Source organism: Oncorhynchus clarkii, chromosome 12 (genome assembly GCF_045791955.1).
Source record: "Oncorhynchus clarkii lewisi isolate Uvic-CL-2024 chromosome 12, UVic_Ocla_1.0, whole genome shotgun sequence".
Classification (NCBI taxonomy): Eukaryota; Metazoa; Chordata; class Actinopteri; order Salmoniformes; family Salmonidae; genus Oncorhynchus; species Oncorhynchus clarkii.
The window spans coordinates 76,397,319-76,420,557 of NC_092158.1; the positions used below are offsets into that span (position 1 = coordinate 76,397,319).

Genomic DNA, 23,239 nt, shown 5'->3' on the forward strand with positions numbered 1-23,239 from the left:
TCACTAGACTACTCTAAGGAGATACTAGGTATAAGGGCTATCTGATCAATTCACAAAGGGTTGTCCATTAACCAACATTTAAAACTAGGTTAGGTAGACTTTGTTTTTTGTGTGTGTGTCTTTTTTAGTCAAAAAGATTGTTGCAATGTGATTAATGGACAATGAACTGAGGTCAGAAATGGAGATCATACAACGCTGAATTGCAGCAGGTGATGAATGGTTTTGCATAGCCACCATTAATGACCAATATACCTCTCACATTTCACAACAACAATAAATCACATCATTGATTTGGCCTGGAATCTATTTGTGCCTTTAATTTGTAACAAGATATTATTTCTGTGCATATGTATATGTATAGTGAATATAAGAATGATGTTAAAGAAAAAGCCATCTATGTTTGACTTTAAAGACACGCTTCAGTTGGCCTTAGTAACATAATATCAATTAACGTGATGAATATTGAGGCCAGTCACTAAGTCTGTATTTTAAAAGGCCACATGAATACCAAAGCCATGAATAGATAAGGGGCTGCCCTATGAGGAAGGAGATAACAGAGCAGATACTGTGAAGCAGAGACAGGATTACTTACAGCCACAAGTCACAACACACAACTTACAGCATGCCTCAGTGAGTTTACCATTACTCAACTCTCACTTTCCCCTTCATTAAAAATGTGTCAGGGTCCTAGTCGGGGTGACATTCTGCTTCTGCAGTATCCAGAGCTTTGTATTATCTGTGTTTTTGCTAAATATTTTATTTACAGGACGGACAGAGATAAATAGGGTTGGCTAAAGGAGACAGATGATCACTCAGGCCATAGGTATCCCATCATGAGCCTCAGTCACTGAGAAAAAAAACACTGAGAGACCCTTCAGCGGAACAGGAAATCCTCTGCTTGGAAGTGTGGGCGGTAATTGCTCATAAACACTTTGTGATGCATAACAAATCACTCTATGCAGTAGGCAAGATTGAACTTTTTACACAATTTATGATTTATATTTGAAAATGTGTTCATGTTTTAAGTAGTAGTACTTATATTAAAAATGACTTATTTCTTATTTATAGTATGCCTACAGGTTTTGTCTGTGTTTGTGTGTGTGAGGAAGCATTTACATAGACAGCCTTTCTACATGTATCTTTTTATAGATGCACTGAAGTGTTCAGCAAAGTCCATATTTCTGAGGGAAACAAAAACATCCATAACAGGCATGCGTCCTGCCACTCTGTCCAGTGGCAATCAGAGAGCTTTACAGTCACTATAAAAACAATCTCTTGTTCCTTTAACACATTATTACTCCATTTGCTAATCAACTGGGGTGTTTGAAGACGGAAGCATTATCAGCTCTCTCTCTCTCTCTCTCTCTCTCTGTGTTAACGTGACAGAGTTACTGTCAGAGTTCAAGGTATTGGGGCGAAGATGTTTTTATGCCAGAAAGAGATGCATACTCAGAGTAAATACGCTAAGGTGTTGACATGGCAACCCTAACAATACACACACACGGCAAGTCATGATGTTCTATTCATTGAGGAGCAAAACAACAGCAATGTGAGAACATGAACAATAATGAGCACGATAATGAATGATACACATGGAGACTGGGCACAATCTTGGAAGGAGGGCAGTAAGGAGGGGTGGAATATAACAACTCAAACACATATGCCAGTCTGGAAAATGTATTATAGTCTAGACTACAGTACACACAGGTTCTGCCACAGAGAAGGCATATTTGTTTCTGCAACCAGTTCTCTTGATTTTACATGAACTATACATGTTTTGGATAATTGAAAATAAAACTGTGTAATAGCCTATAAATGTATGAAAATCTTTAGTTGATATGTCTCTCCAAAATGTGTATATTTCACAAAATGTTGTAGTGTGTGTGCTTTAAAGGGGCAATCCGCAGTTGTTACATCCATTTTTTGGACCTATAAATTAGTAGTATGTACCCATTGGTTCTTGAAGAATATAACTCATAAATAACTCATGAGCTTAGTTCAACTGTCATACCCCATCAGAACCATAAAATATCTGATTGTTTTATTCCAATGTTTGTAAACAGTGTAAATGTTAACATAAATTGCATCGTTTTGATATCATGGATATTTAATTAATTTTTTATTTAACCTTCATTTAACTAGACAAGTCAGTTAAGAAAAATTCTTATTTACAATGATGGCCTACCCCGCCCAAACCCAGACGACGCTGGGCCAATTGTGCGCCGCCTTATAGGACTCCCAATCATGGCCAGATGTGATGCAGCCTGGATAGTCAGACCTTGCATTCATAGCTCTATCTATGAATTTGAGAGTGGTTACATTTCTCCAGCCACGTTACTCAGCTTTTTACCAAAACAGTGGCGGGGAAGCACTTTGTTATTGTTACAACTGCGGATTGACCCTTTAAAGGTCTAGCAAACAGTTTTATAGGCTTGCATTCTACCTGCTTTTATAACCGACACATTTATCTGTAGCACACAAGGTATCCATTTTATGGCCTTTTGTGACCTTCGCCCCTCTCCCTGCAAAAATTATCCCTTCTACTGAACATGTAGTTTCTGTGGCATTCTAGACTGTGTTGCTGTATAATAATTCTGTAATTTCCATTGATTTCACATCTGTTTGTCCTCAATACGATTTGACATCTACCTGTTTGATTTTCACATACCTCCTTGTGAACTGGTCAACATTCCTTTGTCTTTGTTTTCCTTTCTTGTATATTCGTTTCTCCTAATTCTCATTAGGAGAAACACATTGTTTCCTCCAATTCCTTCTTCTAGTCAGTTGAACATTGGATTTGGGCCTACTCACCTGTATCCTATACAAGGAAACAATAGAGACTCAATAAAGGCCATGCTTAAAGAGATACATTCTCAGAGGCAAGTAGATTATTGTAGGGCCTACAATAAGTTAATAAAGGCAATTACAATGTTTCTATAGGGTATTCTGCATACTACAGGATTATTCCCATAAATTAACAGGGTCGACAAATAGCATGTTTATAAACATAATTAAATCATTCAGTTTCATATTGAGATATATAAATAAATTAACTGTAGGTGTCAGGCATAGCTGCCCTCCCTCTTCTGTGTGCACAACTGGTGGTTGTTCATTAACGCGTGGGACAGAGTGACTGGCAGGTACTATCTCACTGAAGCGCTCACTGGTGGATCTATTGCCTTTGCTACTCCTTCAAACCTTTCTACTTTTAATATCAGAGGGTTGTCTACTTTTTTGTTAATTTACCATTACTTTATCCAGAGAGTTGGTTGAGCTGACATAAACAACTTATTTCTATCCCATTTGTTCTTGTTCTACCTTAGCTCTGGTAGGTGTGTCTCCTGTGATTGCAACTAACTTAGTCTTCATTTGTTTTTGTATTTGATGGTCTGTCCATTGTTTTTCATTTTATATTTAGCCTGTCTAAGAATTGAAGTAGTTTACTCAAATATATATTTTTATTTTTACAGTCCCGCTTTTTAAAACAACCTTTTTTCTTATTTCTATTTCTAACTTTTCTACCTTTTTGGATTGGAGTGGCCTGTAACCCTTAAGGGTGTGTCTTTAAAGATGTTAAGAATTTCTACATCGGGATTTAGATAGTGGAGTCTTTTTTACAGTATTTAAAAAAATCCTGTTCTATACAGCATCAAAATGCTGAATTCACATTGTTTTCTTTGCGTGGGAGTCTTATTTGTGGCTCTTGTTGAGAGCCGTATGCTGGACAAGTGCATGAAATCCAAACCCAAATACACCATGAACGTTGTACTTTTGGAGGATCAAACCTCAGACTGGAGCCTCAGGTTTGTAAAGGTTGCAGTGTTGCAAGCAATTGAAGCGGACAGGCAACTGAACATGGCAGCAGGTACAGAAACATGCATTTATTTTTTCATTTCAACATAAAACAAACATGTCAGTGATTAAACAAAATTCAGCTGTATCCTACCACACAAACCTATTGGACATTTCATTATGCTCGATAACAGTTATTATCTCATCCTCCTATAACACTCTCTCCCTTGCCAAGGTTTGAACACCAATTTAACGGCCAATTTCAATGGGTTTAACACCACGCTGTACAAACGAAGGGGCTGTGGGAGCAGCACCTGTGAGGGAGTGGAGATACTCAAGTCCCTGCATGTGAGCCAGTCTTTTTTAGACAGTAATGTCCATTCCCATCTTGATACCATCTCTTCCAGGAGACCATTGCTACTTGAATTACAGTTGAAGTCGGAAGTTTACATACACTTAGGTTGGAGTCATTAAAACTAGTTTTTCACCCACTCCACAAATTTCTATTTCCTGTTCGCTATAGTTTTGGCAAGTCAGTTAGGACATCAACTTTGTGCATGACACAAGTAATTTTTCCAACAATTGTTTACAGACAGATTATTTCACTTATAACTCACTGTATCACAATTCCATTGGAATACACTAACTTGACTGTGCCTTTAAACAGCTTGGAAAATTCAATAAAATGATTACATGGCTTTAGAAGCTTCTGATAGGCTAATTGACATAATTTGAGTCAATTGGAGGCGTACGTTTGGATGGATTGCAAGGCCTACCTTCAAGTGCCTCTTTGCTTGTGGAAAAATCATGGGAAAATCGAAAGAAATCAGCGAAGACCTAAATTGTAGACTTCCACAAGTCTGGTTCATCCTTGGGAGAAATTTCCAAACGCCTGAAGGTACCACGTTCATCTGTACAAACAATAGTACGCAAGTATAAACACCATGGGACCACGCAGCCATCATGCCGCTCAGGAAGTAGACACGTTCTGTCTCATAGAGATGAATGTACTTTGGTGCGAAAAGTACAAATCCATCCCAGAACAATAGCAAAGGACCTTGTCAAGATGCTGGAGGAAACAGGTACAAAAGTATCTATATCTGTCACAACTTCCACCAAAGGTGGCTCCTCTCCCTGTTCGGGCGGTGCTCTTTCTTATTGATTCACCAGTGTTACCCGTGGTGCTAGGGATACCCTGGTTGGCCCGTCACAACCCCAAGATCTCGTGGCAACAGAGGACTCTGAAGGGGTGGTCAGAAGAGTGCTCAGGCCTCCCGGGTGGCGCAGTGGTTAAGGGAGCTGTAATGCAGTGCCAGCTGTGCCACCAGAGACTCTGGGTTCGCTCCCAGGCTCTGTCGTATCCGGACGCGACCGGGAGGTCCGTGGGACAACGCACAATTGGCCTAGTGTTGTCCGGGTTAGGGAGGGGTTGGCCGGTAGGGATATCCTTGTCTCATCGCGCACGAGCGACTCCTGTGGTGGGCCGGGCGGATTGCGCCCTAACCAAGGTTGCCAGGTGCACAGTGTTTCCTCCAACACATTGGTGCGACTGGCTTCCGGGTTGGATGCGCGCTGTGTTAAGAAGCAGTGCGGCTTGGTTGGGTTGTGTATCGGAGGACGCATGACTTTCAACCTTCGTCTCTCCCGAGCCCGTACGGGAGTTGTAGCGATGAGATAAGATAGTAGCTACTAAACAATTGGATACCACGAAATTGGGGAGAAAAAGGGGTAAAAAAAATATAAAAAATATAAAAAAAGAAGAGTGCTCATGAGCACGAAGGTTGAAAGTCATGCGTCCTCTGAACACTAGGAGTTTCCATAGGTGCTACTATGGTGGAGAGTCCAGACCAAGTCTCCACCGTGCGCATTCCCTCAGAATATGCCTATTTGGCTCTCGCCTTCCATAAAAAGAAGGTGACTCAATTACCACTTCATCGACGAGGGGATTGTGCGATAAATCTCCTGGTAGACGCGGCACTTCCCAGGAATCACGTGTCACACCTGTCACAGGACGAGACTTGGATATGGTGACATGTGTCTCTGAATCTCTGGGGCAAGGGTACATTCGGCACTCCACGTCACCTGCCTCCTCAAGTTTCTTTTTTGTGAAGAAGGAGGAGGGAGGACACGTCCGAGGCTGGGATTGGAGCCATGCTCTCACAGCGCTCGGGTATGCCACCGAAGCTCCGCACCTGTGCTTTCTTTTCGAGGAAGCTCAGCCCGGCGGAGCAAAACTATGACGTGGGTTGTTGGCTGTCGTTATGGCTCTGAAGGTGTGGAGACATTGGCTTGAGGGGGCTAAACACCCTTTTCTCATCTGGACTGACCACCGTAATCTAGAGTACATCTGGGCGGCGAGGAGATTGAACCCTCGCCAGGCAAGGTGGGCTATGTTTTTTTTACCCAGTTTCAGTTTACGATGTCATATAGACCGGGTTCCCAGAACACTAAGGCGGACGCACTGTCACGATTGTATGATGCAGAGGAGCGGTCCATCTATCCCACTCCCATACTTCCGTCCTCTTGTCTGGTGGCACCGGTGGTATGGGAGGTTGACGCGGACATCGAGCGGGCGTCATGTTCACGTTCCTACTCCACCTCAGTGTCCAGCTGGACGGGTGTACGTTCCGTTTGATGTTCGTGACAGATTGATCTGGTGGGCTCACACGTCCCCCTCCTTTGGTCATCCGGGCATCGGTAGGACGGTGTGAAGCCTTAGTGGGAAGTACTGGTGGTCCACTTTGGCCAATGACGTGAGGGTTTATGTTTCCTCCTGCTCGGTGTGCGCTGAGTGCAAGGCTCCTAGGCACCTGCCCCGGGGGAAATTACACCCTCTTCCCGTTCCACAGCGGCCTTGGTCACATCTGTCGGTGGACTTCCTGACCGATCTTCCTCTCTCACAGGGCAACACCACGATCCTGGTTGTTGTGTATCGGTTTTCTAAGTCCTGTCGTCTCCTCCCTTTGCCCGGTCTCCCTACGGCCCTGCAGACTGTAGAGGCCCTGTTTACACACGTCTTCGGGCACTACGGGGTGCCTGAAGACATAGTTTCTGATCGAGGTCCTCTGGTCTGATTAAACAAAAATAGAACTGTTTGGCCATAATGACCATCATTATGTTTGGAGGAAAAATGGGGAGGCTTGCAAGCCGAAGAACACCATCCCAACCGTGAAGCACGGGGTGGCAGCATCATGTTGTGGGGGTGCTTTGCCATCACAATTTAGATGGCATCATGAGGATGGAAAATGATGTGGATATATTGAAGCAACATCTGAAGACATAAGTCAGGAAGTTAAAGCTTGGTCACAAATGGGTCTTCCAAATGGACAATGACCCCAAGCATACTTCCAAAGTTGTGGCAAAATGGCTTAAGGACAACAAAGTCAAGGTATTGGAGTGGCCATCACAAAGCCCTGACCTCAATCCTATAGAACATTAGTGGGCAGAACTGAAAAAGCGTGTGCGAGCAAGGAGGCCTACAAACCTGACTCAGTTACACCAGCTCTGTCAGGAGGAATGGGACAAAAATCACCCAACTTATTGTGGGAAGCTTGTGGAAGGCTACCCTAAACATTTGACCCAAGTTAAACAATTTAAAGGCAATGCTACCAAATGCTATTTGAGTGTATGTAACTTCTGACCCACTGGGAATGTGAAGAAAGAAAGAAATGCTGAAATAAATCATTCTCTCTACTATTATTCTGCCATTTCACATTCTTAAAATAAAGTGGTAATCCTAACTGACCTAAGACAGGGAATTTTTACTAGGATTAAATGTCAGGAATTGTGAAAAACTGAATGTAAATGTACTTGGCTAAGGTGTATGTAAACTTTAGACTTCAACTCTATATGTTGACTGACAGACTGATTTTGATGTGCAGATGAGAAGATGAATTGCCATTGAAGTGTAATTTCAACCATTCACTGTTGGCGGATCCGCTTGGCTAGTAAAACTGTTCTAAGACATCAGGTGGAGAAGTCTCCATTCCTACTGATGTATACTGCAATTACTATACTGAAACTAAGCAGTAATTTCAGTCAGATTAAAATTGGGCTGAAGAAGAGGGCCTATAAGATTAATAAAGATGACATAGTAAGAGAAACGAGACAGGGACAAGCCCTTCCCCATTACTCAACAACATGAGTGCCTATGTTTATGTACATATTTGTTTGTGCTGCAGACTAAAGGTGAGGTGGGATGTGCCATGCTGGGACCCTCCTGTACATTTGCCACTTTCTTTATGGTGGAGTAAGTACTCTCTCTGTCTTGCACGCACACACGCATGTTAATGATTCCTGTCTCTGTCATCCCCATTGAACAAGTATTTGTTTTGCCTGATTATTAGTAGTTGATGATGTGTATGTGTGGTAAATGACCCACTAGGTGATTATGATAACAGTGTTTATTGCTATGCTGGTTTATAATATGCTGTCCTGTAAGATAAGGACAGATTGTGACCCCCGGTCTGTGTGTCTCAGCGTGGAGATAGGCCTGACCCTGACTATCCCCATCATCTCCGCCGGGAGCTTCGGTCTGTCCTGTGACTACAAGGCCAACCTGTCCCGCCTGCTGCCCCCGGCACGCAAGATCTCCAACTTCTTTGTCCACTTCTGGAACTTCACCAGACATGGTCTGAAGATGCACTGGGGGAGGGCTTATGTCTACAAGAAGGCAGACCAAACTGAAGACTGTTTCTGGTGAGATGGAACACCTGTGCATTTGAAAGGGGATTTCTGCCACGTCCATACATACAGACAGTACAGAGATGCTCATTGCATGTGTATGGTAGATTGTAACACTGTAACATACATATCTAGAGTAAGTTTGATGTCTGGGAGAGAAGCGTTTATTGTTGGGTGCTCCATGGTGCACCGTTACATCACTTCCCTTTTGCCATCGTCATAGGTACATCAATGCTCTGGAGGCACCCTCGGTCCAGTTTGCTATGTCAATCTCAAGAGAGATGCTACGCAGCAATAAAGAGCTAAAGAAAGCTATTCAGTCTGAAAACAGACACAGCAACGGTGTGTATCTCCCTCTGTCTTCTTCAATACCTTCTCAAGTCTTATCCATGCCTTACACACCAGCCACTGTTTCCACCACGAATAGGAAGTAAATCAATGGATACTTAAAACTAAACTTTTGGAACCTAGCTACAATCTTTTAGATGTTATTTCATCACACAGATTTATAGCCCCTGCACAATATTTTCCAGTATTTATTCTCTGTGGAACCCCAGATGACATCACCACTATAAAGAACGAAACAACGATTCCCCCAGAAATTGTCTTCATCCTCATCGATATCTATAAGTGAGACTGGTTTTGGTAGTTTGTTACACTACATTACATTGTTTTTTTTGAGGACACTGATTGGAAGTTGAAACCATGTAACTTTTCTATCTTCTAGCCATGGGTATCACACTAACATGACTGCCAACCCAAGCATGGACAATGTTCTGGTGCTCACCTTGCCTGAGAGACAATACAACAACACAGTAGTTTACAACAGCACGGTTAGTCCCTGCTCCACTCATCTGTCTTCATTCCTCAGTCCGTCTGACTTCCTAAAGTCTAAACAGAGATAACACCTCTCTCTCTCTGTCTTCCTGACTGCTTCTCCTCTCCTGTTGCAGAAGTTAAATGACTATGTGGCGGGGTACCATGACGGTGTGTTGCTCTTTGGCCATGTGCTGAGGCAGAGGTTGACCAGTGAGCTGAGAGGCAGAGCAACACAGCCCACCACCACAGAGCTCACCGATGTAAACCCCTTCAGGAATGTCTCTTTTCAAGGTATAGGAGGGCCTAATGGCCAGGGCCATGGTCCATCCTGTCCTCAGTCCTCCATTTAAACACCATAACATTTTACGTCAGGCAATGGTGAGAAACTATACTTGTTGGACTTGGCAAAGCTGCTCGGCAGCAACCTTTAGCATCTGATCTTTGACTCTTGTCCAATGGGAACTTGCGCAAACCAGAACAGTAAATGTTTCATTTTTGTCACACCACCGTCATTCTCCACACAGGAACAAAAAGCCACACATTATGCAGAAACCCATTCACTTAGATTTATTTTACAGTGCAGTACATGGCTAATTGGAGTGTACTCTCTTTGCTGACTTTTATGGACAATATTTCACATTTTGTCCATTTAAAACTGAGGACCATAGTAATTCAGCTGGTTATATGTCTTCTGCAACCTCTTGTATTAGATAACATTTCCCAACCTGAACCTTGAGTATAGCACTAGGTCATAGCCTCAATTTCTTTGGAATTGTTTCTCACAGTGGTGTGATTATTGGTGCTATAATAAGGGAGCAAATGGTTCTTAAGGGAAGGTGTTTCAGTCAACAGTTTTCTGCTCAGGAGGATAAATGGTGATACTCTTAAAGGGTTAGACATAATAGTGTCTGTGTGTAGGTATGGGGGGACACTACGTGCTGGATGAGAATGGGGACAGGGACGTGAACTTCTCTGTGATTTACACATCCACCATCGATAAACAGGTAGGCTTCATCCAACATAACTGTTGGAATGGTCACCATGTCCGTCCCCTGTTAAACAGCAGCAGGACATCATTTAATGATCACTTAATAACGCTGTCATTGCACCTCCCCTCCAGTACAAAACCCTGTTTGTGTTTGATACGTCCATAAATGAGACCAGAGTGGAGGACAACACCCCCTCACTGCCCTGGCCCGGGTCCCAACTGCCAGATGACAAGCCAATCAACCCTAACGGTAATGGCATACAGTGTATTTGGAATGTATTCAGACCACTTTACTTTTTCCACATTTTGTTACGTTACAGCCGTATTCTAAAATGTATTACATTTGCTTTTTTCCCTCATCAATCTACACACAATACCCCATAGTGACAAAGCGAAAGCAAGTTTACCTTATTTACTTAAGTATTCAGACCCTTTGCTATGAGACTCGAAATTGAGCTCAGGTGCATCCTATTTCCCATGATCATCCTTGAGATGTTTCTACAACTTCAATTTCCACCTGTGGTAAATTCAATTGATTGGACATGACTTGGAAAGGCACACACCTGTCTATAAAAGGTCCCACAGTTGACAGTGCATGTCAGAGCAAAAACCAATCCATGAGGCCGAAGGAATTGTCCGTAGAGCTCCGAGACAGGATTGTGTCGATGCACAGATCTGGGGATGTTTTTCAGCGGCAGGGCCTGGGAGATGAGTCAGGATCGAGGGAAAGATGAACGGCGCAAAGTACAGAGAAATCCTTGATGAAAACCTGCTCCAGAGCGCTCAGGACCTCAGACTGGGGCGAAGGTTCACCTTACACCAGGACAACGACCCTAAAAAACACAGCCAAGGCAATTGCAGGAGTGTCTTCGGGACAAGTCTCTGAATGTCTTTGAGTGGCCCAGCCAGAGCCCGGACTTGAACCTGATCGAACATCTCCGGAAAGACTTGAAAATAGCTGTGCAGCGACGCTCCCCATCCAACCTGACAGGGCTTGAGAGGATCTGCAGAGAAGAATGGGAGAAACTTTCCAAATACAGGTGTGCCAAGCTTGTAGTGTCATACCCAAGAAGACTTGAGGTTGTAATCTTTGCCAAAGATGCTTCAACCAAGTACTGAGTAAAGGGTCTGAATACTTACGTAAATATACATTTTCAAAAATGTCTAAAATCTGTTTTTGCTTTGTCATTATGGGGTATTGTGTGTAGATTGATGAGGAAAACAAAAACAATTTAATCCATTTTAGAATAAGGCTGTAATGTAACAAAATGTGGAAAAAGTCAAGGGATCTGAATACAGGCCAGTAGACGTTTCTACCCCCAAGCGATAAGATGGCTGAACAGTGGCTACCTGGACTATTTGCATTGACCCCCTTATTATATTTCAATTTTTGTCATTCAGCAGACACTCTTATCCAAAGTGACTTACAGTAGTGAGTGCATACATTTCAATGTACACTCACTGGATACTCACACACACACACATGCACATTTGTTCACACTCTTCCAATACACTGCTGCTACTCTCTGTTTATTATCTATGCATAGTCACTTTAGCCCTACCTACATATTATCTCAATTACCTCGACTAAGCCACACCCCTTCACATTTATTCGCTACCGTTACCCCTTGTACATTACCTCGTTATAGTTTTTTTATTGTGTTACTATTTTCCCCTTAGTTTATTTAGCAAATTTGTCTTACTTTTTAAAGACTCTTCATTGTTGTTTAAGGGCTTGTAAGTAAGCATTTCATGGCAAGGTCTACATCTGCTGTATTCGACACATGTGACAAACACTTATTTTATTTTATTTATAAACACTAGTGCTACTAGTAACAGTACAAAGTTTATTCTAGTACACAAGCTCTTTTGAAGTTTCTGTTACGAAGATACAGTATTGGTGGGGGGAATACCTATTCTATGTTTGTGATTCCAGATCTGAAGACAAAGGATATCATTGTGATCGTCCTAAGTGTCAGTGTTGTGGTGGTGACTGCCATCGCTCTGATCTTCTACAGGTCAAATATGCACCACACCAACCTCTGTGTTCTCACTTCTGTCCAATCACATTGTTACTTGATGACATGTCTCACTCACCTCTGTGTTTGTCTAATTATTATTATTATTATTATTATTATTATTAAACCTATTATTATTATTATTAACCTTATTATTATTATTATATTTACCCTTCTGCTCAGTCACTTTAAACCTGATTACACAACTGTCACCAGAATCCATTTCATTGATTGGAACTGATATTGATCTTGTATATAGTGTTTATTCTCGTGTCTATTTTTCTTTTATGTTACTTAGCATTACTGCATTGTTGAGGAAGAGCTGGCAAGCAAGCATTTCCCTGTACTGTTTACACTTGCTGTATCCTGTGCACGTGACAAAGAAACTCTGATTTGATTTGATTTATGGCCGATAGGCAGAACATGAAGGAACGTCAAAACCAAAAGAGGTGGTCCCACATCAGCCAAGACCTGATTAGTCCGCTGGATGGGAAAGAGTTAAGCCTGGTCTCACTGAAGGTGAGCTCCCTCACCTCCTCCTTGTCATGATGTTTTTGCCTGTCTGTTTCTATTTCTAGTATGTCATCTCTCAACCTCCCATAATGCATGGCCAACACAAGCTGGTGTTACACTGATGCTGGTTTCAATTCTTTCATTTACATGCTGATACTCCCTGTGTTCTCTAATACCCAGGGATCTAATTGGATGCCTATAGTCTTGTGATATTTTATTAATGTTGATGGTTAATTCCACATTATTTATCCCTTTTTCTTTCTATATATCAGATCGATGAAGACAACAGGAAGGACAGCTGTTACCAGATTCACAGGGCTCGCTATGACAAAAAGGTGCCATTACACTCTTTGGTCCATAAACTGACTTAAAGACGTGGTGTGAGTTGTCATACCAGGGTCGTTCCGCGAAAAAATTTCCTTTTGTATCCCTTTGATTTGTGCACCAATATAACATTTTAAAAGCCTGTTATATTAAATGAATTGCCCTTTAATGTAGGCCACATGGAGAATTCAATCAATTAATTAAGACTTGCTGAAGTGCAAACATTCAGCATTGTGACATGTCCCTCTGTGCCCCCTCTCTGACGTCTAGGAAGATTATAACCCACTTAGCCCCCGAATTTCACCATCATTGTAAAGCCCTAGTTATTTTGTTGCTTTGACAAAGTTGTTTCTGAAGGTTATTATTTATTTCATGTGATTAGTGGTTCATTTACGTTCGTTCCTCATTTTAAGGTCAACTCTGTTACTTGAACTGAACTCTCGTTAATATGGTATTAGTAATATTCCTTTTAAATATGTTTTTCAAAATAGACATCTTTATTCAGAGAGAATTTTTTTTCTCAAAATAAACATCTTTATTCAGAGAGGTTGGGTTAAATGCGGAAGAAGAATTTCAGTTGAATGCATTCAGATGTGCAACTGACTAGATATCCCCTTTCCCTTTCCCTTAATAGTCAAATCATAGTGTAAAAGGCAAGTGAGCTGGTTCTAGTCTTTGTGGCAATTTTCTGGTGTTTGTGGTGGAAAACTGAGCGGTTCGAGCATAACACGTCAACCAGGTTACCCATAGATAGACAGGCTAGAAATGATAGAACAATTTTAAAAATATTGTGACGGTTGCATTCAATTGCAATCCCCTGTTGCACACAACAAGATTCCATTTCCCCTGTCACACGGGGATTAAGGCTGATTTAAGATGAAATTGTCAACCCTGTTACTTTATTTGACACTTAATAGGCACTTACTATAGTAATATTTTTATTTAACCCCTTGAGATGGGGAAAAAGTGTTTTTCATGAAGTTGAACATGTGCTCTTTGTGACAGTTACACTTCTTGAAAGGCACTGAATTGAAGGAACGACCCACCAGTAACTACTCTCAAAGGCTGAAATGGGCATAACTTCTACTCTATTATTATGGATCTGTTATTTTCAGCCCGTGATCCTGAAGGAGCTGCAACACACAGATGGCAACTTCAGTGAGATCCAGAGGATTGAGCTCAACACTGTAAGGTTCTTGCTAGTGATGTCACTTCCTCTCCCCCGCTATCGTAGTTCCTCCTAACCTGCCGATTCAAACACTAGTCCAGTCAGCTATCCACTGATCTAGTGTCCATTTTGAGTGGCTATATGGCCCAAGCTCAAGGTCAACCATATATTTGCTTATCTTGATGGGATGTGAACAACAGAGGTTTGCGGATTTGTGTATGTATGTTTTGTGGCTTTGTGGCCCTATGGAGGAATCTTTCATCTCCTTGTCAATCAGAGGAGATAGACTATGTAACCTTATGTGAGCAATTAGGTGATAAAGGTAGATAAGTGTGAGGAAGTCATGATCACCCATGAGAGGATGTCTTTCACACTGACTCTCTCTCTCTCTCCTGCTTCCTCTCTCTCTTTCTGCCTCTCTCAGCTCCTGCGTATTGACTACTACAACCTGACCAAGTTCTATGGCACAGTGAAGTTTGAGTATGGTCTGTTTGGAGTGTTTGAATTCTGTGAGAGGGGATCCCTGAGGGTAAGAGGATTGGCAGAGAACATGACTTTATGGTGGGAATCAGTGGCCTACTTTCCACCCATATATCTTCATTGTGCAATGATGATAAGCAAATGACATTTACACACATGTTAATTACAGGACTCCTTTACCGACAGTGCCTTGGTCACAATCACAGTTACATTCACTCAGTTTTCAAATACCCTACCAGGCAGAAACAAAAACACTCAAGCATAAACTGAACTGCAGTAAACTCTGTAATTCACTGTCTTTACAGTATGTCCTTAATGACACAATCTCCTATCCTGAAAAGACCTTCATGGACTTGGAATTCAAGATATCAGTCATGTATGACATAGCTAAGGTATGCTTAGGTAGTTTGGTTGTACTATGTGTTTACTGTAGGTAAATGCACTGACATTGTAATATGGTGTAATCTAGTGCCTCCCAACCTTTTTTGCTTACTTTACCACCAACTGAATTTTGCTCTGGCCGCGGTACCCCTTAAGTACCCCCTCATGTGCATTGAACCAGTAACCCTATGGTCTCATGAGTTCTCAAGTATCCCCTATGGATAGGCCAAGTTCCCCCAGTTGTCCTAGTACCCCTGGTTGGGAACCACTGGTGTTGCATGCTGTAGCTGTGTGGGGCTCACCCTGGTGGCGGTTTCAGGGCATGTCCTACCTCCACTCCAGCAACATTGAGGCCCATGGCCGACTGAAGTCCTCAAACTGTGTGGTGGACAACCGAATGGTGGTCAAAATCACAGACTTTGGCTGCAACACCATCCTCAACCCCTGCAAAGGTGAAGCCCTCTGCCCACTATTTCCTTCACAAGTAAATGATTCAACCTGAAAGTATTATGCCATGAAGTTAGTAAAAAACTCAAGCAGGAGAGTGATTTGATATCCCATTCTGGTCCCTCTCCTTTCTGTCAGACTTGTGGACGGCTCCAGAACACCTCCGGAAGCAGGGGATCTCCCAGAAGGGGGACGTCTACAGCTTTGCCATCATCGCTCAGGAGATCATACTGAGGAAGAACCCCTTCTTCACCCAGGCCTGCTCCGACATCGCAGGTAACAACGGTCTGGCGGCTAGAGTCAGAGAGTCATGCAGAACAGTTTTCAGCAATAGTAAAAGTTATCAAGTTTTTTATGTCTATGCATCTCACACTGGTAATTTAACAGCGGCTCCTGCTGGCCATTACATGTAAATACAACTTCTGCTCACTGTTGTCAATTACTATTCTAGGGATTTTGCAAAAGGAGAGTGAAATTCATATTATTTTACTGTAAATGTCTGTCAACTGAATTCCCCTTTCCTTCCTCCCCAGAGAAGCTGTACATGGTGCAGTACCCAAGTCAAACTGGCTTCTTCAGGCCAGATCTGAACTTTGAGACAGCAGCAGAAAACGAGGCGGAGGTACAAGGCCCCTCATAGCATTCCTCACATACGCATGCATATCTGTGTTAGTTTGTATGTATGGTTGTCATTGTACTTGTCTCCTGCAGCTTCACATGCTGATAAAGAACTGCTGGGAAGAGGACCCAGAGAGGAGGCCAGACTTCAAGAAGATAGAGGGATCTCTGGGTAAGATATTCAGGTAAGCCCAGTGCTTTATGAGAGGGAGAGTGTGAGTGCATGATGTGTGAGTTTGTTTGTGTGTTTACAAAATGCCTGATATTCCAAATCTACACTGAATGTACAAAACACCTTCCTAATATTGAGTTGCACCTCACATGGACTCTACAAGGTGTTGAAAGCATTCCACAGGGATGCTGGCCCATGTTGACTCCAATGCTTCCCACAGTTGTGCCAAGTTGGCTGGATGTCCTTTGGGTGGTGGACCATTCTTGATACACACAGGAAACTGTTGACTGTGAAAACAACAGCAGCGTTGCAGTTCTTGACACAAACCAGTGCGCCATGCACCTATTACTATTACCATACCCCATTCAAAGCACTTTACTGAATGGAACACATACACAATTCATGTCTCAGTTGTCTCAAGGCTTAAAAATATATATTTTTAAAATTCTCTTCTCTTCAAAAAAAATGTCTCTTCCCCTTCATCTACACTGACTGAAGTCGATTTAACAAGTGACATCAATAAGGGATCATTGCTCTCACCTGGATTCACCTGGTCAGCCTATGTCATGGAAAAGGCGGGTGTTATTAATGTTTTGTACACTCAGTACATTCAGTCAATCAAAACCCTTTTTACAAACCAAAAGCCATGGCATGTCAACAGCTGATTTGTGTTTAACATACAGACGTCTTAGAAATGTAGAGTTCTATCAATGCAAACGTTGGAGTGATAGACAATCTCCAATTAGGATTTTTCTCTTGTTAAAGATTTTCTGAGCTATTGGGCTTTTACCATTACAGAGATTTGGTCATTTTTTTCCATGTTCCACAATCATTCAGCAACCTGCACAACCAGGCTAATGAGAGCTACATGGACAACCTGATCCGTAGGCTGCAGATGTACTCCAGGAACCTGGAGCACCTGGTGGAGGAGAGGACCTCTCTGTACAAGGCTGAGAGGGACAGGGCTGACAGGCTCAACTTCCTGCTCCTGCCAGCGTATGTCATGCATCCCTGCTCAACCTTAACCCTTAACCCTAACTCTAACACTAGCTTCATGTCCACATCCTGGCTCAACTCTAACCCTATCTATCATCCTAACCTTAACCCTAACCTGAGCTTTATGTCCACATCCTGGTTCAACCCTAACCCTAGCTATCACCCTAACCTCAACCCTAAACTGAGCTTTATGTTCACATCCTGGTTCAACCCTAACCCTATCTATCACCCTAACCTTAACCCTAAACTGAGCCTTACGTCCACATCCTGGTTCAACCCTAACCCTAGCTATCACCCTAACCTTAACCCTAAACTGAGCGTTATGTCCACATCCTGGTTCAACCCTAACAACCCTAATACTCGTAACGCTTAACCTTAACACACCTGCCAGCCTATTTAGCTTTTGGAAGCCAACAGAACAATAAGGAGTCGCTCAGCCTAACCTCCCGTCCCCCTGCTTCCTTCCTCAGCCCAGTGGTGCGTTCCCTGAAGGAGACGGGCAGTGTGGAGCCAGAGCTGTTTGATGAGGTGACGGTCTACTTCAGCGACATCGTGGGCTTCACCACCCTGTGCCAGTACAGCACGCCCATGGAGGTGGTGGATATGCTCAACGACATCTACAAGAACTTTGACAGGATCCTGGACCACCATGATGTATACAAGGTAGTTGGGACTGAGGCTTGACATGTTCACAAACAGTGCCTTGTAAAAGTATTCACCCCCTTGGCGTTTTTCCTGTTTTGTTGCATTGCAACCTGTAATTTAAATCGATTTTTATTTGGATTTTGTATAATGGACATACACAAAATAGTCCAAATTGGTGAAGTGAAATGAAAAAAAGAACTTGTTTCAAAAAATGTAAAAAATGTAAATACAGATAAGTGGAGCGTGCAGATGTTTTCACCCCCTTTGCTATGAAGCCCCTAAATAAGATCTGGTGATACCAATTACCTTCAGAAGTTACATAATTAGTTGAATAAAGTCCACCTGTGTGCGATCTAAGTGTCACATGATCTCAGTATATATACACCAGTTCCAAAAGGTCCCAGAGTCTGCAACACCACTAAGCAAGGGCACCATTAAGACCAAGGAGCTCTGAAGGAGCTGCAAAGCTCCACAGCGGAGATTGGAGTATCTGTCCATAGGACGACTTTAAGCAGCACACTCCACAGAGCTGGGCTTTATGGAAGAGTGACCAGAAAAAAGCCATTGCTTAAAGTAAAAAATAAACAACCACGTTTGGTGTTCGCCAAAAGGCATGTGGGAGACTCTTAGTTATGCATGCTCAAATGTTCTGTTTTTTTTTGTCTTATTTCTTGTTTGTTTCACAGTAAAAAATATTTCGCATCTTCAAAGTGGTAGGCATGTTGTGTAAATCAAGTGATACAACCCCCCCAAAAAATATTTTTTCATTCCAGGTTGTAAGGCAACAAAATAGGATAAATGCCAAGGGGGGTGTATACTTTTGCAAGCCACTGTACTAAAGAAGAATCTACAGTACTGTTGTTACTGTAGTATTATGGAATTGAAAGCATTCATACCATTTGAGATGGAATAGTTGAGTGAGGAAAACAGTTTTCATATGAATGTTATTATTGTATTCAGATGACATTTCAGAGGGATATCGTCTCTTCTTCTCTCTCTGCCAGGTGGAGACGATCGGTGATGCGTACATGGTGGCGTCGGGGTTGCCGCGGCGCAATGGCAACCGGCACGCAGTAGACATCGCCCACATGGCCCTGGACATCCTAGCTTTCGTAGGGACCTTCCAGCTCCATCACCTACCGGGCATACCCCTGTGGATCCGCATCGGGGTGCACTCAGGTACCCCATCTCAGCACAATATCACTGGCCCATACAGTAGTGTGTATGGAGCTTTCATTTTCACACAATTTAGTTTTATTTTAAGTTCATAATATTGGGCCAATACAGTCCTGTTATCAACACTTTCACTGTGTCTGGTGTATTTACAGGGCCGTGTGCGGCGGGTGTGGTGGGGAACAAGATGCCACGTTACTGTCTGTTTGGAGACACGGTCAACACTGCCTCACGCATGGAGTCCACAGGCCTGCGTAAGAGACAGCACACATAGACACCGACACATCAAACATGTGTCATACATTCATACATACATTCTCCTCAGCTATCACAAGCACAGCTCCATTCTAGCAGCATATGTTCACCATAGGATGACACCTCTCATGCTTCCTCTCCAGCACTAAGAATCCATGTCAGCCAGTCCACCATAAACATCCTCCAACGGACAGACTGCAAGTTTGAGTATGAGCAGAGAGGAGAGACCTTTCTGAAGGTAAGCTGGGTTCATAAAGCTATGCGATGGTTTTGTGAGTAGAGTTCAGATTATGCCAACAATTTGTATGCTTGTATATGTATTATAGGGTAAAGGCAATGAGATGACATACTGGTTAACAGGGGTGACAGGGACAGAATACAACCTGCCAACGCCCCCGACAGCGTGAGTAGAAACCACCCATCCTGATCGTATACTGTATCTATCAACCATATCTAAATGCAGCATTATGTATGTCAAATAATTCAAACATCTTGTCCCTGGTTGTCTCCTCAGGGAGAACTTCCAGAGGCTACAGCAGGATCTGTCTGAGATGATCGTGTCCAGCCTGGAGAACAGAGGGCCGGGGACCAACGGCATGGAGAAGAGGAAGACCCTCTCCACCAGAGTCAGGAGGAGGGAGACCAATGGGAGCCAGGAGGACGGCCTGCCAGAGTACCTGCACCTGGCCATCACAGACATTCCCAGCACCTACCTGTAGCCACCCAGGACCAGACTGCCTCCTGTGGAGATACAGGGCTACTACATGCTGTCAAATGGTGACAGTGAAGTCAAGTAGCCTTATATTCACCTGATACAATAGTTACAGTAATGCCTTATACATAGGAAACCTGACTATTTTCCAATGAATTTCTGGGTAAAAGACATGGCTTTCTGGTTTGAGCTAAAGGTTATTTTGGGTCACATTAGCAAAATGTGTGGGGACGTTCCATAAATAGTCTGTAACGGAGATGCTTTAGGAAAACCTGAACCAGTAAACCAAGAAGCCCCTGAAGAAAAGACAAATATGAGTATTGTTGCATTTTCCCAGCGATCAACAATGAACAATTGTTCAAAATAATATCACTGATTATCACCGAAGCATAATAATAATACTAAAGCTTAATATTGCCATCAATAACGTGATGATTACATCTTATAAATGATGTATACACACAGTGTTGGTTCATAGTTTCTCATTGTAATCTCAGTGCATTTTATTGGTTCATAGTTTATCATCGTAATCTCTACGCAGTATATTTGTTCATAGTACGAAATGTGTTTTTATCCTCAAATTTGATAGTAGTCTGAAACACTAATACGTCATCATTTTAAAGGCCCACGATTTTCTTTATAGGTTTTCCAACCTTTGTTAGTAAAGTGTGTCCACTGAATTGGAACAAAACAACTTTCTGTAAAAGATGAGTATACTTTTGTTTAACCAAAAACCTTTCCTCTTTCTTATCAAAATGTACTATATATGAGTCGGGGTAAAATTTCTACATGATGCGTTTTTTTGTTTTGTTGACTGTTGTGTCAAATATATCCCCAAGTTAATAGCAGTTACCACCTTTACTTCTACATTATCTAAAAGTCAATTATAAAGTTCATGTAAATGTTATACCTCATTTTTGCTCATTTTAAAGTAATATTTAAAACCGGTTTTACATTGACATATCGGCAAATTGCATCAAATCATTTCGCAGCATTTGATGAATTCCATGTTATTGTTTTTCCACATCATGCACAATATATAGCCATATAATTGTCCAGATAATACCTTCATTCTAAAACTACCAGGAAAATCTACACAGAATAAGAGTTCAAATAGAAATATCTTATAACAGCCCTGTTATTATTGGAGTTAACCCAATCTACTCAAATATTTTCAAAGACAATAAGACAAATCTGAGTATAAAAACACAAGTACATAGTTGTCTCCCACAGTATAGGCTTACAGGTTTGTCTTTATGCCTACACCATCACAAATGTGTATTTTTACATCTAAATGATTATACTGTACCAACAATACTGTAAAGAACAAGTCCTTTTGCTTAACAATGGCCATGTGGTTTTATATGTCAAAATGATGTCCTCTCAGTCGGAGCATTGCACAGTCTTGGTGGTCACCAAAGCAGCATCCCCCAGCTCAGTGGCAGGAAGTGGGATCCAATGCTCCCTCAGACCATTGCACATGAACATGCCACCGACCTCCCCAAGAGAGCCACACCCCGAAGCACCGCTGTAGGTGGACACCTCCTGCCTGAAGCATGTTTGGGGCCCACTGTTCAGCTGAGGACAGGATGGAGGGGCCTCCTCCTCGCTCTGTACCACAGCTGCTGTACAGTCTCCCTCCACAGGTGGCAGGGCTTTAGCTGGAGGGTTATAAGTCCTGCCTCTGGTTCACCTGGAGCAGAAACAAGCATTACCCAGCATTATCCTTCCTGAAGAGAAATATACATCAACATGATAAAGAAGGCCTATACTTCTAATCTGAATCACAGAATAATTGGCAGCAATTGGATAGAGTTAAGAAGAATGTTCTCTTGGAAAAGCTAAATTAATATATACACTACCTTTCAAAAGTTTGGGGTCACTTTGAAATGTCCTTGTTTTTTAAAGAAAAGCAAAGCTTTTGTCCATAAAAATAACATCAAATTGACCAGAAATACAGTGTAGACATTGTTAATGTTGTAAATGACTATTGTAGCTGAAAACAGCATATTTTTTTCTGGAATATCTACATAGGCGTACAGAGGCCCATTATCAGCAACCATCACTCCTGTGTTCCAATGGCACATTGTGTTAGCTAAACCAAGTTTATCATTTTAAAAGGCTAATTGATCATTAGAAAACCCTTTTGCAATTATGTTAGCACAGCTGTTCTTCCTCGAAGGCCAGCATCCCGGTGTCGCCTCTTTACTGTTGACGTTGAGTCTGGTGTTTATGCGGGTACTATTTAATGAAGCTGCCAGTTGAGGACTTGTGAGGCGTCTGTTTCTCAAACTAGACACTCTAATGTACTTGTCCTCTTGCTCAATTGTGCCCCGGGGCCTCCCACTCCTCTTTATATTCTGGTTAGAGCCAGTTTGCACTGTTATGTGAAGGGAGTAGTACAAAGCGTTGTACGTTTCTTGGCAATTTCTCACATGGAATACCCTTCATTTCTCAGAACAAGAATAGACTGACGAGTTTCAGAAGAAAGTTCTTTGTTTCTGGCCATTTTGAGCCTGTAATAAAACCCACAAATGCTGATGCTCCAGATACTCAACTAGTCTAAAGAAGGCCAGTTTTATTGGTTCTTTAATCAGCACAACAGTTTTCAGCTGTGCTAAAATAATTGCAAAAGGGTTTTATAATGATCAGTTAGCCTTTTAAAATGATAAACTTGGATTAGCTAACACAACGTGCCATTTGAACACAGGAGTGATGGTTGCTGATAATGCTCTGCTGTACACCTATGTAGATATTCCATTAAAATACAAATCTGCCGTTTCCACCTACAATTGTAATTTACAAAATTAACAATTTCTACACTATATTTCTGATCAATTTGATGTTATTTTAAAAATGGACAAAAAAGTGCTTTTCTTTCAAAAAACAACATTTCTAGGTGGCCCCAAACAATAGTGCAGCAGGTAGCCTAGTGGTTAGAACGTTGGACTAGTAACCGAAAGGTTGCAAAATCAAATCCCCAAGCTGACAATGTAAAAATATGTTGTTCTGCCCATGAACAAGACAGTTAACCCACTGTTCCTAGGGCGTCATT

At 42.1% G+C, this 23,239-nt stretch overlaps 1 protein-coding gene across 1 annotated transcript; it reads left to right on the forward strand.

Annotated features, from left to right (window-relative positions):
* Positions 1-3,111: 3,111 nt before the first annotated feature.
* LOC139421324 (guanylyl cyclase C-like) lies at positions 3,112-20,648 on the forward strand. The gene is made up of 27 exons (XM_071172091.1): positions 3,112-3,865; positions 4,028-4,140; positions 7,974-8,041; positions 8,272-8,490; positions 8,699-8,817; positions 9,009-9,105; positions 9,203-9,308; positions 9,429-9,585; positions 10,213-10,298; positions 10,415-10,532; positions 12,219-12,300; positions 12,717-12,819; positions 13,086-13,148; positions 14,253-14,324; positions 14,730-14,834; positions 15,091-15,177; positions 15,486-15,618; positions 15,752-15,889; positions 16,147-16,235; positions 16,325-16,416; positions 17,241-17,399; positions 17,870-18,062; positions 19,049-19,223; positions 19,373-19,471; positions 19,616-19,710; positions 19,799-19,875; positions 19,987-20,648. Exons 1-27 carry the CDS (start codon positions 3,655-3,657, stop codon positions 20,189-20,191), a joined length of 3,261 nt encoding a protein of 1,086 aa, XP_071028192.1. The 5' UTR covers positions 3,112-3,654; the 3' UTR covers positions 20,192-20,648.
* The last annotated feature ends 2,591 nt before the right edge of the window (positions 20,649-23,239 follow it).

Bases quoted from the DNA above. Each gene is read 5' to 3' on its own strand.
- LOC139421324 (XM_071172091.1), top strand. From the start codon at position 3,655: ATGCTGAATTCACATTGTTTTCTTTGCGTGGGAGTCTTATTTGTGGCT. The intron at 9,586-10,212 runs GTATAGGAGGGC...GTCTGTGTGTAG, and splicing joins CAGGAATGTCTCTTTTCAAG to GTATGGGGGGACACTACGTG. The intron at 18,063-19,048 runs GTAGTTGGGACT...TCTCTCTGCCAG, and splicing joins ACCACCATGATGTATACAAG to GTGGAGACGATCGGTGATGC.